Source organism: Genypterus blacodes, unplaced genomic scaffold (assembly GCF_046128005.1).
Source record: "Genypterus blacodes isolate CSIRO-AG114 ecotype Tasmania unplaced genomic scaffold, CSIRO-AGI_Gbla_v1 ptg000099l_1, whole genome shotgun sequence".
NCBI lineage: Eukaryota > Metazoa > Chordata > Actinopteri > Ophidiiformes > Ophidiidae > Genypterus > Genypterus blacodes.
The window spans coordinates 1,425,836-1,444,093 of NW_027466903.1; the positions used below are offsets into that span (position 1 = coordinate 1,425,836).

An 18,258-nucleotide genomic window follows, 5' to 3' on the forward strand; every position below is an offset into this window, starting at 1 on the left:
AGTGCTTCCTCATGGGGGAATGTTGGTTTCTTTAAATGCTTTATGTGTAAAGTGATTAAGATAACTTGATGTAGTGATTTGGCACTATAAAAAGTTTAAATTAAATTATAATGTGAGTTTAAAAAAAAGATTAAAAAAAAAAAGACAGAGCACAATTCCAAAAAATACTGTATGTTTTGTGTTTGTAACATAAAGTATGCTGAAGAGTTCACAACCAATGTATGGAAGAAACAGAAGAGGAGCAAATGTAAACAGAGAAAACTTTATGAAAAGAAGATAACTTACAGTGAGCCACTTATGTGTGGCGGAACCCGACTCCAGTAAAAGTGCAGTGCAGCTCGACCAAAGCTACGGAACCTCCTCAGCATCATTTTCAGGTAAAAACATATTCACTGATACACAACGACACAGCAATGACCGACAGAGTGCAGGGCTGAATCAGGTCAAACCAGATAAAGAACCAGACCAGGATGCTGACATCCAACTAGGGAGCAGCACTGGCTTCAGGGTGCTCATATTTATTTCAGAATCGCCACAGTCAACTGATCTACTACATAGTGTACTTTCCCTGAGTTTTGTATTTTCTCCTCTGAACATCTTTATTTTCCACCTTCCTATACCGATGAAAATACTGCAAACACTGGTGCTTTAGAGACCTGCAACGAGACCAGCCAGATACAAAGCTGCATGTTTATGCTCAGATATTACAAGATCATTAAAAGCAGTTCAACACTTTTATTTATGTTTTTGTAATCCACCAAGGTAACAATTGGAAACAATTATTCATCAATATAACATGAGGTTATGATTGCTGAAGCCTTTCCCTTCTCAGATTAATCCTCCATTTCAACACAATTCTTATAAACTTGATTTTGATAAACGCTTTTATAAAAATATATTATAAAATATATTTTAAAAAATTAGGGTGAATCAATTAACAAACAATGCAATCACCTAAATCACTATTCCACTGAACACAGTGATGTCAGAGTTACAGCAGTGAATTCTCCGTAGATTGACCTCGTCCATGACCTCCATGGATCAGAGTTGCTGACATTCAGGTATAATGTGACCTCACCAGAGGAGACATCAGCAGCTGCCTCACACACACGTTTTATCTCAGGCCATTACTTTGAAATTCTACTGTTACATCTGCATGGTAGTGATTATCAATCAGCTACTTGTAATTTGTTTGCATTTATAATGAATCATATGTCCTGAGTACAATGAAGATGCCTTGAAACTGGCCTGCTCAATCAAACTATGTGGTCATGACCTTTGATCTTAACTTCACAATTTGGCCTGAGCCATCGGGTAAAGATGAAGACTCAGAAAGGCCAGGATCTTCCTCCAGGAGTCCTCCTGAGCGTCAGAGTGAGGTTTGGTTTCCCCTCCCCACAGCAGAACCACTGCAACACACACACACACACACACACACACACACACACACACACACAACTCTATGACTCCTGCTCCTTTCAAAGTGTGTATATGTTACAGAAAGTGCTCGAAAATATAAACGTGGTTGCAAGGTCAGATGCAGTGCGACCTCACTGACCTTTTTCCTTTGTGCTTTTTAATATGAAGTTGCTGCCTCTGAAGTGCGGTGAGTACGGCGGCTCGATGAGATGTCCAGCACCAGGGTACGTCAGCGTGCTCAGCAGGTGTTCCTTTCCAGCTGCCCGCATAATCTGGGCAATCTGGAGGTCAAAGGTCACGGGTCAGAGTCACTGAACAAGCTTGTGATTTTAAATTTCATGGAAGCTGAGACAGGACAAGTGACATCATAATTCTTGCTCTTCTGCTGTTGCTTAAGGATTTAAATCTGCTCATCTTTAGGAAACCTTCAGTTTTCTCGTGAAAATTAACAGAAAGGAACAATATTGCGTGTGTGTGTGTGTGTGTGCTCACGTCCTCAGCAGACTCCACTGTGGGCCAGTTCTGATCATCCTCACCGTTGATCAATAACACGGGGCAATTGATCCTCCCCACCTGCAGGGACACAGGCGACCTTCTTGTGTTGATGTTTGAGCCAATAGGAGCTGAGGTCAAAGAGCGCCGGCAGGGAACCAAACATAAACGTTCCATATATTGGTGAGAGCCGCTGTGTACTTACATCCATTTTCTCACTGGGGTCAGGGATCAGAGGCAGAGCCAGGGGTTTCCATGCCATTCTGTTCTGCTCATCAAAACGGATCCTATGAGCAAAACTAACAAAACAAGATGATGACATCACTCACTGCTCCACTCCACAATGACTTCAGCTGCTGTGTGCTCCTGATGGAACACTGGTCCAGATACATATGGATAAAGTACTGGTTCCCTTCATGCTTCCTGGCTGGAGCCTGTGGATTGAGGTCAGCCACAGCAGATTGACCAGTGATAGACACACACTCACTCCGTCATCTTTGGTTGCGTTGAGCTGAAGGACTGTCCCATCCTGTGCAGGTGGCTGCCGCTGACACACACACAGCAACGGGGCTGGAAGGCGACACAAACGTTCACTGTGACTGAGCCTCTGCCGTATAATCACACTGACCTCACTGTGACCTGAAGTTCTTGTATCTACCTTTGTTGAACACACTTATTGTAAGTCGCTTTGGATAAAAGCGTCTGCTAAATGACCGTAATGTAATGTAATGTGTTTGTGATACTGAGAGTGTGAGTGTGTGTGTGAGTGACACAGAGATTGAATGTGCTTTTGGGTTACTTACATTGACAGCTTTGCTGTAAGATGCTATATAGAGGGCCACTGTGGTGCCGAGGGAAAGACCTAAAATACCAACTCTGTCTGCCATCACCTTTGGATGCTCTGCGATGATGTTAAATGCTCTCTGTGAGGAGGAGACACACACACACACACACACACACACACACACACACACACACACACACACACACACACACACACACACACACACACACACACACACACACACACACACACACACACACACACACACACACACACACACACACACACACACACACACACACACACAAACCACGTCACATTGCTGCAGGCCGTACAATGAGCAAGACACACACAAGCTCTATATGCTGCTGGACGTTACGGTGAACTGAGCCGGCTTGAGCCTTCAAAGATAATAAGTAAGAAACTCTGTGAGACTGAAGCCAAATCCACTGATCCAGATGTGGCTGACAACAGGCTGAAAATGACAGGTAGGTGAGGGGAGGCAGTGGCTCAGTGGGTAGTGCTTCTGCTTGGGAACCGGAGGGTAGCCGGTTCGAGCCCCTGCTGAGGTGCCCCTGAGCAAGGCACCGAACCCTCAATTGCTCCCCCCTCTGCGAAGGGTTGTAATGTAATGTAAGTCGCTTTGGATAAAAGCGTCTGCCAAATGATCGTAATGTAATGTAATGTAAGCCGAAGCTGAGCTGCTTGAGTATGTGGGGGATGTAAATGAGCCATTAGGCCATCACCATACACATGTACACGGCTGTGTGTCCTTCATGTCTCTGCTGCATGTTAATGGATAACAAAGGTGTGAAGGGCAGTGTTGAATACATGAACTTCCTGAAACATCCTTGCAGGTGTTCTGGGTGACTGGCACGTGGACGATGGACTCTGGACTTGTGCAATGAGAAGTGATAGCAAAGTGAACAAACCTCAAAGTATTTGAGCTCCAGCTCTTCTGAGTGCATATGAGTGAGCCCTACATAGTCTAGCGCCAGGGAGACAAACCCGTGAGACGCCAGCAGAGCGGCACGATACTCCAGCAGACCTCCTCCCCCCCCCCACATGTCCAGCATCCCAGGGAACGGCCCGACACCTGAGGCAAGGAGGCACACACACATTATAAACTGGGTTTTTTCCTGTCTGACCCCCATTTCCACATATCACTCCTTCTCTTTGCGTGGTCTTTGAGGTTGTGTGTGGTGATGCAGGTGTACCTGGAGGTATAAACAGGGTCCCTCTGAGCGTATCCTCTCTGATCTCGATTCTTTGGACGCCCGGAGCCATGTGCCATCTCTCTGTGAGCACTGAGGCCAGTGGAGTCTGCTCCACAAAGCCCTCAACAGCATGACCTCTGTACAGGGAGACCAGCAGCTCCATGGGGCTGCACACGTCCTTCTTCCTCAGCCTGACAGGTAAAAGGTGACGTAAGGATGTGGAGGCTTTTGCAGCTGCGGGGTGGCAGCACTGTGAAAGCTTTACCTGAGGAAGCTTTACCTGAGGCCTGAACGGCTGCCCGGGACAGGACGCAGGCTCCACACCAAACCCATGGCTTCTTTTCCTGTGAACGTTCCCCCATAGCTCAAGTCCTCAGAGACTGCAAAGCAAACCCCGGTCAACAACAAAAAGGACACACCATGGATGAAGACGGCTTGGGAACCTACCAGTGACTTTGCCTGTGTGATCACTGACGTAGTGCCCATAAGCCTCCCAGTAGTCCTTGTCCTCAGAGTGATGGAGCGAGTGCAGCGTTACTGGAACTCCTGGAGGAAGATTCTTCACCTCCACACTGAACTTCTCATCCAACATCCCTCGCACGGGACTGACGGATAGAACTGGTGGCGCTCTGATGGACATGGTGGACACGCGTCTGTGGAATGTCGTCTTCCCAAAGTGCAGTGTGCCGTCTGCAAAGTGATGGCAGAGAAAGAAAACACAGAGGCTTGAATTTACAAAGATATAAACAACAAATACATTTCATGCATTGAACGAAGAGATTTATTTTACTGTGTTGATTTGGTGAATGTGTCTATAAACTAACAATAAAGTTTTAAATAACTGTACACATTTTAATGTAGCACAGTTGGTAAATTCGCTGAATGTACACTAAAAGAATAAAAACACATACAGCTATAATATACTGGCCAAAGGTATGTGGACGCCTCACCTACATGACCTACACCTGAACGCGCGAGGGAAACAGAGCGCAGGCTAATGTTTACGTCTTTAAAGAGCTTAAACTGTAACCGACTAGTTTAAACTGTGAAACTACTCAGAGTTCATGTAAACAATCAGCTGCCTTCGCTTTGATTTAACTCAATAGACAAAAATGAATTTAAATCACAGCGTCGCTAACCCACTCCGACGAGTTTAAACCGGTTTGGTAAAGTTTGTGGTTTGAATCTGAGGGACGTCGAGGGCATATTTGAACAGTGGAACATGTTTGTGTCCGATGTGACAGTGTAGTGTGTGCGTTCACTCACCGAGCAATTCAGGCGTCTAAGCGTAGGGGGGCGGGGGCAAGGTGGAGAACAGAGGCCAGCGGCGCACTTGTGACGCGCCCGCACAGCTGCATTCAGGGACCGTGGGAAAACACACAAGGGATACTCGACATTCCTTTTCCTGTCATAAATTCTGGAATTATACTGTTTGTGTACATTTAAATGTACACATCGAACGTCACTCCCGAATTCGAAGACATGTATTTTAGTTTCAAACCATACATTATACATAATTTTTAATTCACCTGGCTATCTTTCTATTCTAAAACTATTTAAAAAATATATATAAATGCTCTCCCTTTAAATGGGTTAATTATCAATAGGATTATTGATAGATTCAATACAACTAAAGGCCAACCGCAGCCAATAGAAGGCAGAGTAGTGAGTCACATGAACCGGTAAAGGACTCCGTTTTGTTTATTATTTTTATTGAAGAAAGCATTTGAAATTAAATGAGCATACAGTTGTGGGAAAGGAGTAATTAATCCTCATCAGGAGTAGGATGACAACAAACGCTAGTGAGTGACTGGAAGCTGTGCAAGCGCCAACTCTGACCAACTCTCCTCCTCCTTCATCCCTTCATCTGTCCCCCTGAGAGAGACACAGACAATTCTATTTTACTCTTTCGTCCTTTTATCCTTATGTGTGTCTCTCTCTCTTTCTCTCTCTCTCTCTCTCTCCCTCTGTTTCTCTCGCTCCCTCACTCTCTCTCTGTGGTGGATTTCAATGGTATCATCACTCTCACTCTGTGCTGTGACTTGATATATATAATGCAATATAATCCCACTACTCTGATTGCCCCCCCCCCCCCCCCCCCCCACACACACACACATATGCACACACACGCGCACACACACAGGCAAAGCTCATATACATTCACCGACACGTCACTTCTTATCAGCTCTTCTTGTCACTTTCAGTGTATAGCTATGTACAATTTAAAGCCTGTGGTACACCTAATCTATGTAAGCATTGGTGTTCCCACACATAAACGTTTCCTCCACTTTGCCTCACAACGATGACAGATATGAACCAAAAGCCAGTTTTCATGGGTGAATGTGGTGGTTTGTGTTTGGTGGTGAATGCAGCTCCCTGCTTATTTGTGACACAAGAATATATACAGGCAAATAAAAAGTCCATCCAGCCATATAGACCACGCCCACATGTGCCCTAACTATTTTTTCCCTCAGTTGGACTGTTTTTTGCCTATCCTTCTACAATTTGTGTCAGTTGTCACTAGATGTTTACTAGCCGCTGCTTGAGTGGGCGTGGCTCTTTCTTCAAAACATTTCACGAATGTCCGAACGAAACACAGACAGACTGTAAACAAAGTGAATGTATGAGAAGGAAGCGGGCTAGTTACATGCAGATGTATAGAAGGATAGAGCCACTTAAACGCTCAGCACAGGAAGGAGCTCCACCCGAGGCCCATATCATCAAAGCTATAGTATAAGCTCAGAAACATGCAAATACACTTCCTGTCTTTAACAATGCACTTCCTTTTCCTGCTCCAGCAAAGTGGTAAACAACACCATCCATTCTGAATGTAAACATATGTGATGTATTTCTGCAGTAGCTTTACCTTTACTACAGTAAAATATCCTGCTCGTGTTCGGAATGAAGCGAAACAGAAACTGGAAGTAATTGTTTCTCTTCATCCCCTCCTCCTCCTCCTCCCCCTTTTTCACATCACTTCAGGCTGTTTTCCTGTGAAGAAGTCTATCAAACACCACATGAAGGTCACATCAAACATCACAGGAACATCACATCAAACATCCACATGCAAGGGTTGATTGATAAGTTCTGAGGCCAACATAGACAGAAAAACTGACTGATCCCAGAAAAAAAGAACACATTTTATTCTTACGTACTCAAAAAAAGCACCGTGCATTTATTCAGCGTAATGCCTTCTGTTACATTAGACATTTCTCTGTATGTACAATTTGAGGCAGCAAACACATCACACAACATGCAAGGATGTAAGGATTTACAGTTATCTTTCTGTACAACATCTGCAATACATACAACAGAGCAACATATATGACATAAATGAGCACAGAGGCAGCTGGGAGATCTGAGGCTCCGTCCTGTTCCAGCTCCATGTGATCCTTCACAGTCCATATCTGCAGACAGAATCATCCATCATCATGTTCTGTCCTGATTTAGGGTCTTGCAGCTCACTTTGGATGCTAACAAATCTTCATCCAGTACTTTGTATGTTATCAAGCCCTTTATTTTCTTAAAGCGTTTTGCCAGTGATGTTACTAAATCTATGTGTGAACTCTCTGTGTTTGTTCCTCTCTAGTTGTGTAGATGTTTGTGCTTCTCTTAAGGTCTATGGGTCTTTGAATCGACACTGTGGATCCATGTTGTTGCTTCTTCTACAGGACAAAGATGCAAAATCTGCCCTCCACAATAAAGTGATGAAGACCTAAATCAGCTGGAAATCATCACGAAGCTACAAACATCCTCCAATCATCACTCCACAGCACCCCAGGCAGCCTTTAGGAGTTTGTTACCTGAGCAGATGGGGATTGGCGACGTTGCGGTCAGGGTGATGATGGCACGGGCAGACAGCTCCTGGGGGCGGGGTTAAGGTCTCTGAATGGTTCAGAGAGGCGGTGCCCATGGTGGCGGGAAAACAGCGTGGTGCGACGGATACTGCTGTCGGAATCCTGTGGCGTGAAGGTTTGTGTCAGTCGGCAGCAGAACGGGAAGCTGCGAGCGAAGTCAGACAGCAGGTGACCGCTGAAGATCATGTAGATCCAGGGGTTACAACAGCTGTTCAGACTGGCCAGCAGGGCGGAGAGAGTCACCACTGTGTTCTCTGAGTCTGCAGCCAAACACAGACAGAGACACATGGAGACAGAGAGACAAAGGGAAACAGAGAGAGACAAAAGGAAACAGAGAGAGACAAGAGGAAACGGAGAGAGTCAAGAGGAAACAGAGAGAGACGAGAGGAAACGGAGAGAGTCAAGAGGAAACAGAGAGAGTCAAGAGGAAACAGAGAGAGACGAGAGGAAACGGAGAGAGTCAAGAGGAAACAGAGAGAGACAAGAGGAAACAGAGAGAGAGACAAGAGGAAACGGAGAGAGACAAGAGGAAACAGAGAGAGAGACAAGAGGAAACGGAGAGAGACAAGAGGAAACAGAGAGAGACAAGAGGAAACAGAGAGAGAGACAAGAGGAAACGGAGAGAGACAAGAGGAAACAGAGAGAGAGACAAGAGGAAACGGAGAGAGACAAGAGGAAACAGAGAGAGACAAGAGGAAATGGAGAGAGAGACAAGAGGAAACAAAGAGAGACAAGAGGAAACAGAGAGAGAGACAAGAGGAAACGGAGAGAGACAAGAGGAAACAGAGAGAGAGACAAGAGGAAACGGAGAGAGACAAGAGGAAACAGAGAGAGACAAGAGGAAATGGAGAGAGAGACAAGAGGAAACAGAGAGAGACAAGAGGAAACAGAGAGAGAGACAAGAGGAAACGGAGAGAGACAAGAGGAAACAGAGAGAGAGACAAGAGGAAACGGAGAGAGACAAGAGGAAACAGAGAGAGACAAGAGGAAATGGAGAGAGAGACAAGAGGAAACAAAGAGAGACAAGAGGAAACAGAGAGAGACAAGAGGAAACAGAGAGAGACGAGAGGAAACGGAGAGAGTCAAGAGAAAACAGAGAGAGAGACAAGAGGAAACAGAGAGACAAGAGGAATTGGAGAGAGACAAGAGGAAACAGAGAGAGACAAGAGGAAACGGAGAGAGACAACAGGAAACAGAGAGAGACAAGAGGAAACAGAGAGAGACAAGAGGAAACAGAGAGAGACAAGAGGAAACAGAGAGAGACAAGTGGAAACGGAGAGAGACAATAGGAAACGGGGAGAGAGAGACAAGAGGAAACAGAAAGAGAGACAGGAGGAAACAGGGACAGACAAGAGGAAACAGAGAGAGACAAGAGGAAACAGAGAGAGACAAGAGGAAAGAGGGAGACAAGAAGATACAAAGAGAGACAGAAGAAAACAGAGAGAGGAAACAGGGAGAGACGGGGAAACAGAAAGAGACAAGAGGAAACAGAAAGAGACAAGAGGAAACAGGGAGAGACAAGAGTAAACAGGGAGAGACAAGAGTAAACAGGGAGAGACAATAGGAAACGGAGAGAGACAAGAGGAAACAGAAAGTCACAGGAGGAAAGGGAGAGACAAGAGGAATCAGGGAGTCAAGAGGACACAGAGAGAGACAGGAAGAAACAGAGAGAGACAGGAAGAAACAGGAGACAGAAAGAAGAATGATCATTTTGAAGCCATGCCAGAACAGTCACAGAAAAGTAACAGTAACAGAACAGTCTCTATGGATGCAGATTGTTTTACAGATGAATCACTTAAGTCTAATCAAAGTTTACACTGAAAGTTCCTCCAAGGGATGAACACATATTTATAACTTTGTAGCGGATAATGAAGAACAAATGCAGCTTATTATGGGATCAGGAGACATGAATGTGTCTCATCTATCGCTGCTGAAACACAATTGAAACTTATTGGAAGTGTCATGATTCAGTTATGAAGCTCAAGTGTTAGGGCTTGGATCAGTAAGGGTTCAGCAGAGACTACCACTCACCGTCCCAGGAGAAGGTCTCGTCCCACACGGACCACATCTGCACGGTGAAGAAGGGGGCCCAGCACAGCACGTAGGCCAGCACGATGACAAAGGTCATCTTCACCGTGCGCAGCTTGGCGCGGGAGATGGTGGTGACGCTGCTCACCGAACTCCGGCCCAGCAGCCCGGGCCTCCTCCCGGAGCCCCCCGCCGCGGCCGCGCTCCTCCTCTGGGTCTTGTACTTGAGGTTCCTCCAGATGGCGAGGCAGATGAAGCCGTAGCAGGACACCAGCACGGCCACGGGGACCAGGAAGATCCCGGCTGTCATCCAGGTGATGTAGGCGCGCACGCCCCACGGCTCGATGAAGTGTCCCCAGCAGTCGTAGACAGCGGAGCCGGGGTGCACCTCGCTCAGGGAGAAGATGGAGTACTGCGGGAGGCTGAGCACCAGGCTGCACACCCAGGTGGAGCCGATCATGACCGAGGCGCGCCGGGCGGGCTGCTGCAGCGTCTGCAGCGGGTGGCAGATGGCGATGTACCGGTCCAGGGTCATCATGACCATCATGTAGGTGGACGCGAACATGCCCAGGACCTGCAGGTGCTTCACCACGCGGCACAGCAGGTCCGGCCCGGAGAAGCGGAAGGTGATCTCCCAGCAGAGCTGCGGCAGGACCTGGAAGAAGGCCACCACCAAGTCCGCCAGGCTCAGGTGCTTCATGAACAGGTGCATCCTCGAAGGTTTGCGCCGAGTCCGCTGCATGGTGAGCAGGACGCTCACGTTCCCGACCACGGCGGCCACAAACACGACGCTCAGCACCGCGATCTCGATCTTGGCCACCTCCTCGTTCCGACCGAACGGGTCGCTGGAGTTTCCCGCAGAGTTCCGACTCTCAGCTGCGTCCGCCTGCGTCGCGTTCAGACGCTCCGTGCAGTTTCTGCCGGTGAAGTTACAGGAGAGCAGCATGGTGCTCGGAGGAGACCGCCGTGCGCGTAAAGCCTCACCGGGTTTCAGCCCCGCGCGCACGGAGGGACACACGGAGAGGCGAGCACCGGGGGGGACCGAGGAAGACCGAGGGGACCAAGGAAGACCGGGGGAGACCGGCAGGAAAAAAAAGGGGAGAATGAGCGCGAAGAGCCGTCCGTGACGCGCAGCAACTCTGGTGCCGATGCGCACAACTCCAGCCGCTTATAAAGGCTCCAAGTGCTGAGACCAGCCCTCTAAACACACACACACACACACACACACACACACACACACACACACACACACACACACACACACACACACACACACACACACACACACACACACACCCCTCCCAATGTGAAGAATGAAAGTTAGTGGGAAGGATGCAAGTCAAGAAAGAGGGAATAAGGGAAGGAAACTCAAAGGAAGGAAATAAGTTAGGAAACAAAGAAGAAAGGAAGGAAGGAGGTCGGGAGGGAAGAAAAGGATGAAGTAGGAGGGAGAGGTACAGAGTAAAGGACACAAGGAAGGCAGGAAGGACAGAGAGATAGTAGGGAGGAAAGGAGAGTCAGAAAGAAGAGAAGGAGAGTGATGAAGGTGAAAAGAGGAAGTGAAGTTGGTCTGTTTCACTCTGCTCTTTGTTTGCGGAGATGTTAATGTGCAATATATATGCACAGAGCTATAGAAGGAGAGGAGGGGAGAGAGAGGAAGGGGAGAGAGAGGAGGAGGGGAGGGAGAGGAGGGGAGGAGGAGAGGGGAGCAGAAGGAGGCGAGGGAGAGGAGCAGGAGAGAGGAGGAGAAGAGAGGGGGACAAGAGGGGAGGAGGAGGAGGGGAGGAGAGGAGGTGAGAGGAGAAGAGATGAGAGGAGTAGGGGAGGGGGGAGTCAGGAGTCATGGAGTCCAAGTGTGTTTGTCATGTGGAGTGTGTGAGTGTAATGCTAACTGACGTTACGCAACGTGTTGAGTTTTAAGGACGCAAACACTTACACAGTCTGTCACATGTTTAATCAAGGACGGCACAAACACACACACACACACACACGGGCACCCACCCACACACACACACTCTCACCCACCCACACACGCACACAAGCACCCACACACACCTGAAGCTCCTTCATCGATCACAAACCTCCATTATGCAGCTAAACATAAACATGTATTCCCTTGACAATCTCCTGTCCTCAGCTGGACTCTTTGTCTCGCAGGTGCGTCTTTACCTTAAGGGCTCCATATTGATGTCCTGCAGCATTTGACCAGTCCACAGTGGACCTGAGGACACAGTGAGACTGAGGACAGACTGAGGACAGACTGAGGACAGAGATTTATGTCCCCATGCCTGTGAGGACAGACACGCCTTCAGTCCACACGTCTGTCCTTCACAAATCAAATCCAATGCTCATTTGACAGACGAGGAAACAAACTTCCCTGTTGGGAGAGGAGGGTTGATTGATAAGTAGTGAGCCTGCCACAAGATGGGAATATAGAGCCCAGAGCAGACACAAGGAAATACACGAGACTCCGCCCACAGAGAACCTGGACACGTCGGTGTGTGAACAGACTGCCAGTCTGGCTCCAGTGACATGGCTGGCGTGATGCAGTGGTGAATACCTGATCACACACAATCATGTTAGCTTTCATTCTCAAGCCCATTTATCCACTCACACCAGTCATTGGTCACCATGGAAACCATTCTCACTCTGACTCATGGGTTCAGCCTTGACGCTCTTGTAAGTTTGGTGGAAGTGGAAGAGGCTTTGTTATTGCTCCCTCCCATCCATCAGCTTTAAGTGTCGATTGATAAGTCAAGAGCCTGGCATCACATTCACCTCTGAGAACAAACGGCGTCCAGTCAAAGACCAACCAGGAGAGGAAACCCAGCTCACCGTCTGTAAACCTGCCTGGGCATCCTGGATCAGATAACTTCACAGTCCAGACTCTGCTGTGAGGCCTGTGTGTGTGTGTGTGTGTGTTGTTTAGCACATAAACAACCTGCGTCCATCACATTCTGTTCATGTAACAGTGCTTCAGCCTGAGTTCATGTGTGTGTCTGTGAGTGTGAGTGTGAGTGTGTGCTTGGCCCGGCTGTAACACAAACAGCAGATGAGGCTAGTGACTCAATAACAGCTGGTATGTGTGTAGTTTCACAGGGATATTTACATGGAGTGTCTATAATGTGTAGATTAGAATGTGACAAACACACGCACATATATACGCAGGCACGCACGCACGCACACACACCTCCTCCCACTGACCCTTTAACGTAATATTTCCTTCATGTTGAACCTGTTTGACCTGCACGTTCATCTCTGTCACACACGCACACACACACACAGAGGTCACTCTCTACTCTACATTAATAATAAGGCCTTTTCCCCGCCCCCTCTCCCAGGCGGACCAATCAGAAGGCTCAGTGGCTTGTGCTGGCTCGGTCCACCTGGGCAGCAGGTAGTCGGTGCCGTGATGGCTTGGAGCAGCAGGCTGGACTCCTTCCTGAAGCGGCACACGGAGCGCGAGGTTTACGAGCGGTTCCGGGCGTCGGAACCGTGCGTGGTTGAGTCGGAGTCGGTGCTCAGGTCGTACATGCACGTGGTGCTGAGCGACGAGCGCGTGTACGTGACCGAGTATCCGCCGCGCGCGCTCACTGAGGCCGTTAGCTTCAGCCGCGTGCGCGCTATTGAGCTGGTAAGTGAAGCTGTGCACGCGCCAACTCTGACCAACTCTCCTCCTCCTTCATCCCTTCATCATCATTTTATCCCCATGTCTCTCTCTGTCTCTTTCCCTTTCTCTTTCTCTCTGTCTCTCTCTCTCTCCCTCTCTTTCCCTCTCTGTCTCTCTCTCTTCCTGTGTGTCTCTCTCTCTCACCCCATCATCTCCTCTTTCTTTTTCTCCACTTGTCCTCCGTTTCATCTTCTCTTTCCTCTCCTCCCCCGTGTGTCTCTTGTTTCTACCTCCTCTCAGCTTTCATTCCCTGCTTTTCTGTCTTCTTCAGGTCATTTCTCTTCTCCTCTCATCCTTCTCTCTCCTCTCTTGACTGATCATTAGTGTTAGAGCAGGGGCACTCAACTCCCGAGGCCACAACAGGTACAAAGGGCCACAAATTATTATTAACATATATTCGTTCCACTTTATTCGCTGTATTTACTACTGCTGTTTCATATGCTGTCTTGCTAGTCATTTTTAATTCATTCCAAAGCCTCATGGAATATTCAACAAATATTCTCAATTTGAGTTACAAATGTGGTGTAGCGACTGCATTTCCAATCATGACAAGTGTTGGTCAGGCTGATGTTTTATTAACACTGGAGTGAATAGCTTTGCAGTGATGACATTGATAAAGTGCTTATTCCTAGTGAGAGCTCTGAGTCTGCATTCTTTTCACAAGTACTTTCAGATCTGGTTGTTGCTCAGTTGTAGCTGCTCTGAGATAGTCTGCCAAATGTCTGTCAGTTAGACGGGAACGCTGCTTTGGTTTTATTATTCCCATGGCAGAGAAGGAGCTTTCACACACGTAAGTAGATCCCAAGCAGGTCAGGATTTTCTGAGCACACAGGGTTAATGCAGGGTGTGTGTTCTTCACAACACAGGATATCCAGAACGTTTCAATGCTCTCCTCCTCTTGTCTTTCTTTGAGGATGCTGTTGTGCTGCAGCTCTATGAGTTGTTCCTCAAACGCAGCCCTTTCGACTCCAAATTGCACAGATGTGACTGAGACTGAAGGAGCCTGTACGTCACAAGCAAATGGATTCTCTGTGAATGCCAGCTAGGGTTCCAACGTCCGCGAACCGGGAGGGAAACTCCTCTTTCAAATTAATTAAACTAATTATAATTATTGTGCATTCATAACCAGGTATGTCGGGGGCCACAAAGTAAGCGTCCCAAAGGTCACTCCCTGCCAATGACCTCTGCCCCTGTGGTCACATGCTCCTCATTAATTCCAGGATCTCTTATCTCTCTCATCATGTCTTTATTTAAATGTGTTCCTGTAAAAGGAGATGTTAATCTGATGATTTATATATGAATAAAACATTATCATTATAATAAGGTGCATTTTGACCTTCATGATTGTCCACAGGTCAACGATCTCCCAGAGTTCCTTTGTGGAAGGGACAGGAAACGCTGCCAGCACATACGCATCACCTACCAACCCGCAAAGCCTGCTGGGAAGAGAAGAGAGGAGCAGCTGACAGCCCCACACGGCCCAGAAGGTAAAGACCTGAAGGTGATTAATAATGCAGCAGGAACCTGTTAACCTGATCACCATGTGGCCTTTCCCCCCCTCAGAGAACAGATGGAGGGTTCCTCCTCAGAGGTGAGTGGGCCAGAAGGCTCTCAGGGCTATACGGAGCCTCAGGTCAGCCACATTCTAACCTTCAAACCTTATCAGGATGTCACGTACCAACACAGGAACCGAAGAAGAAGAAACTGTACAATTAATCCATACAAATGAATATGAGTGTGTGTGTGTGTGTGTGTGAGAGAGAGAGAGAGAGAGAAAGAGAGAGAGAGAGATGAACTGTCAGGATGACGGAATGTCTCACACACACACACACACTCACCACCACACAAAAGGATCTACTCACCTTCGTCACTCCGCCTGTCTCACCCACCAGCCCTTCTTCACCCTCAGACTGGAGCCCCAATGCCCCCGAGCCTGGACAGGTGTGTGTGTGTGTGTGTGTGTGTGTTGATGGGTGGGATCAGACATGAAGTGGACGTTGGTGTCACCACATGACGGCGTTGATCTGTAATGTTGTAGGTGTGGCGGAGGAGGAGGAAGGGCTCCATGCTGACTCACCTGCTGAGGAGAAATGGAGAGAAAAGCAGAGAGAGACACAGCGATGAAGAGGAGCGAGAGGCGGAGCTTCATCTTTACGTGGTCTCGCAGGCTTCCATACTTTTCCTTCACCTGCAGAGCTGCTGGAATCGTTTCATCATCGTGAGTCACATGACTGAGCCTCAGATCAGAGTTTGATGAAATGATGTGAGTTTAGTGATGAAGACGAGCAGCAGACATGGAGCATGTGCCACATGTTTGTGCTCTGATAGAGAAATGAGCCTGTGCAGGTTTGCATCATGATGTACTGAGAGCATTCAGACAAACAGGAATCAGCTCAAAAGGCAGACCGTTAACGCGTGTGTGTGTGCGCTTGCGTGCAGAGGTCCACTATGTCATTGGATCCTCTCTCCAGGAGCTCCAGCATTCCTGCGGCTCCTCTCAGGTACCAAACACAACCTCCACTTAGATAACATTTAAATAAAACTCATTCATCATATTGTATCTATATCATCAATTACAATTCTTAGTTACTCATTCACTTTACAACTAACAGTGTGTGTGTGTGTGTGTGTGTGTGCGTAGCTGCGAGCGTGCGGTCCAGCGGTGGTCTCAGCTGTGTGTGCAGCTCCTGCAGGCTGCCCCAGGCCTGGACGGCGTGTTGTTGGTGCTGCTAAAGGAGCTGCAGGCGGCGGCTCACTGCAGCCTGATGCTGAGGAGGCTCTGCTGGAGGGTGAGTGCCCACACACACACACACTGCTCCCTCACTTCCTCCTGCAGTTTCTCACTTCCTGTCTGCGTGCATTTCAGTCGGCTGAGCTCTTCGTCTTCCTGGTTCAGACTCTGGAGGACTTGCAGACACACAACACACTGCAACACACACATCAGCTGATGTAAGAGTGTGTGTGTGTGTGTGTGTGTGTGTGTGTGTGTGTGTGTGTGTGTGTGTATTGTCTTTTTTTTAATGTTAAATGGTTTTACACATTGTGATTAATTTCAATAATCAAGTTTGTTAAGTTTTGTTTTAATAGGTTTATTATTGTGCTGAGGTGACGGTGATGATGAGGATGATAGCACTCACACATATGGTGTCTGTACTTTGTGCTGATTGGTTGACATCTGGTCTTCCTCTCTGCATTCAGACTGAGGACAGCAATCGTCCAGACGCTGGCAGTGATGTTCACAGAGATGGAGCTCCAACCGTCGACACTGAGCGTGCTCACCGCCAACAGGTGTGTATGTCTGAGAGAGTGTGTGTGTGTGTGCGTGTGTAGGGACATGGTCATTGACATGTTTGTGTGTGCAGAGGCTCAGTGGCGTCAAGGATGCTGTTGGCTCTAATCTATGACCCTCATGAACCTGGAACCTGCGGCGACCCTAAGGTCAGAACTACTTTATGGATCACTGAAGGAGCTTTGCGTCTCTGCGTCTCCGTGTCTCTTAGCTGTTCTGTCTGTCCGCCCGTCCCTCAGCTTCAGCTGGTCCTGTCTGAGTACCTGGACTCTGCCTGCTGTCTGCTGTCTGAGTTTCTGCTGCTGGGACTTCAGGTGAAGCATTAAAAGACAATGGAGTCATAACCCATGGTGTCCAGCAGGTGGGAGTGTGGGGCAGATTGTGCTGCAGCAGTGAAACAGAGCCAAAGCACCGGGCTGTGACCTCATCACTGTGCTGCTCAATGATGAAGAAAGCCATCTGCTCATCAAAGAGTTGTAATGCTAAAGGTTGTGTGTTTCAGGCCTGCAGATGTTCGTCTGCAGAAAACATCTTGACTGTTGGCTGGATCCTCAGAACTCTGCATCCTCATCCTCACCTGGTCATCTTCATCACATCACACACACACACACACTTGTGATGCGTATGTAAGTAACGTATGTGAGTAAAAGTGCAGTTGTGTTCCTTTGTAGCTCTCGTTCGTTGGTTACCATGCTGAGCGTCTCGTCTCGTCTCGTCTCTGTCGGATGTGCGTCCGTCCGTCCTGAGTCCGGCTCAGGCTGTGCTGCTGTTTGAGCGCTGTCGCCTCCTGCTGGTGTGTCTGCAGCACAGCAGTCCGCTGGCTCAGCACCTTCGCTCCCACTACACGGAGGAGTTCAGGTCAGATAGCCTCTTACACATACATACACACGTCACCACCATGTCCCACGTGGAACACACACACACCATCTTTGTTACTTTCACTCTTTACATTTTGCACAATGACCTCATGACTACCAGGACGTTATGCGCCCACAGGCCCATTGATAACTTATAGATGATTTCCAAACTTTAGCTACCCAAGAAATAAATCTACTTAAGTAAAGGACCAGCATGTTAAGTCCTTGAATTTTATTAAAAGTATTTTCCCGGTCCTGTGACTTTAAAGGCTCATCATCATCAGTTATGCTGCATGTCAGTGAACCCTTTTCACCACTAGGTGTCGACCTTTCATGCAAACTCAAACGTTATTTGTGGCTCCAGGCTTCATACAGAGTCTGACATAAACCTCAACTGAGTTACTGAGTCCATATTTGAATAATGCAGAAATTAAAGCTTCAGCACATAATCATCAGAATAAATTCCAGTTTTCCAGGCTTTCCATTTGACCTTGTGACCCATTTCTTCCACCAGGTACTACGTGACGCTGCAACACGGGGAGCAGAAGCTGCCGCCGTGTTACCCCGTCAGCCGGGCCGCTCTGCGCTCGCTCCAGAGCGTCCTGGGCCTCGTGCTGCACTGATGATGTCACACAAACACACGAC

At 47.9% G+C, this 18,258-nt stretch overlaps 3 protein-coding genes across 4 annotated transcripts; 1 reads left to right on the forward strand and 2 right to left on the reverse strand.

The window, feature by feature from the left end:
- Positions 1-245: 245 nt before the first annotated feature.
- LOC143008205 (peroxisomal succinyl-coenzyme A thioesterase-like) lies at positions 246-5,255 on the reverse strand. Of its 2 annotated transcripts, none has more exons than XM_076159852.1 (11): positions 5,179-5,255; positions 4,360-4,602; positions 4,193-4,292; positions 3,913-4,103; positions 3,628-3,791; positions 2,715-2,834; positions 2,399-2,481; positions 2,117-2,210; positions 1,912-1,992; positions 1,559-1,700; positions 246-1,409 (listed from the first exon to the last, which is right to left on the reverse strand). In XM_076159852.1, exons 2-11 carry the CDS (start codon positions 4,550-4,552, stop codon positions 1,291-1,293), a joined length of 1,287 nt encoding a protein of 428 aa, XP_076015967.1. In that variant the 5' UTR covers positions 4,553-4,602; positions 5,179-5,255; the 3' UTR covers positions 246-1,290. The 2 variants fall into 2 exon arrangements, with proteins under 2 accessions (XP_076015967.1, XP_076015966.1); XM_076159851.1 differs by lacking the exon at positions 5,179-5,255 and adding an exon at positions 5,052-5,163.
- A 2,233-nt stretch (positions 5,256-7,488) lies between these two features.
- Positions 7,489-10,743, reverse strand: LOC143008124 (arg8-vasotocin receptor-like). Its single transcript, XM_076159734.1, has 2 exons — positions 9,801-10,743; positions 7,489-8,029 (listed from the first exon to the last, which is right to left on the reverse strand). Exons 1-2 carry the CDS (start codon positions 10,741-10,743, stop codon positions 7,746-7,748), a joined length of 1,227 nt encoding a protein of 408 aa, XP_076015849.1. The 3' UTR covers positions 7,489-7,745.
- Positions 10,744-13,209: 2,466 nt separating this feature from the next.
- cunh12orf56 (chromosome unknown C12orf56 homolog) lies at positions 13,210-18,255 on the forward strand. The gene is given in 15 exon segments (XM_076159735.1): positions 13,210-13,431; positions 14,822-14,968; positions 15,031-15,058; positions 15,377-15,408; positions 15,506-15,685; positions 15,907-15,968; positions 16,109-16,256; positions 16,334-16,416; positions 16,666-16,755; positions 16,830-16,905; positions 16,996-17,070; positions 17,259-17,336; positions 17,428-17,461; positions 17,464-17,614; positions 18,128-18,255. Coding segments are annotated over 15 exon segments (1,515 nt in total). The 3' UTR covers positions 18,237-18,255.
- The last annotated feature ends 3 nt before the right edge of the window (positions 18,256-18,258 follow it).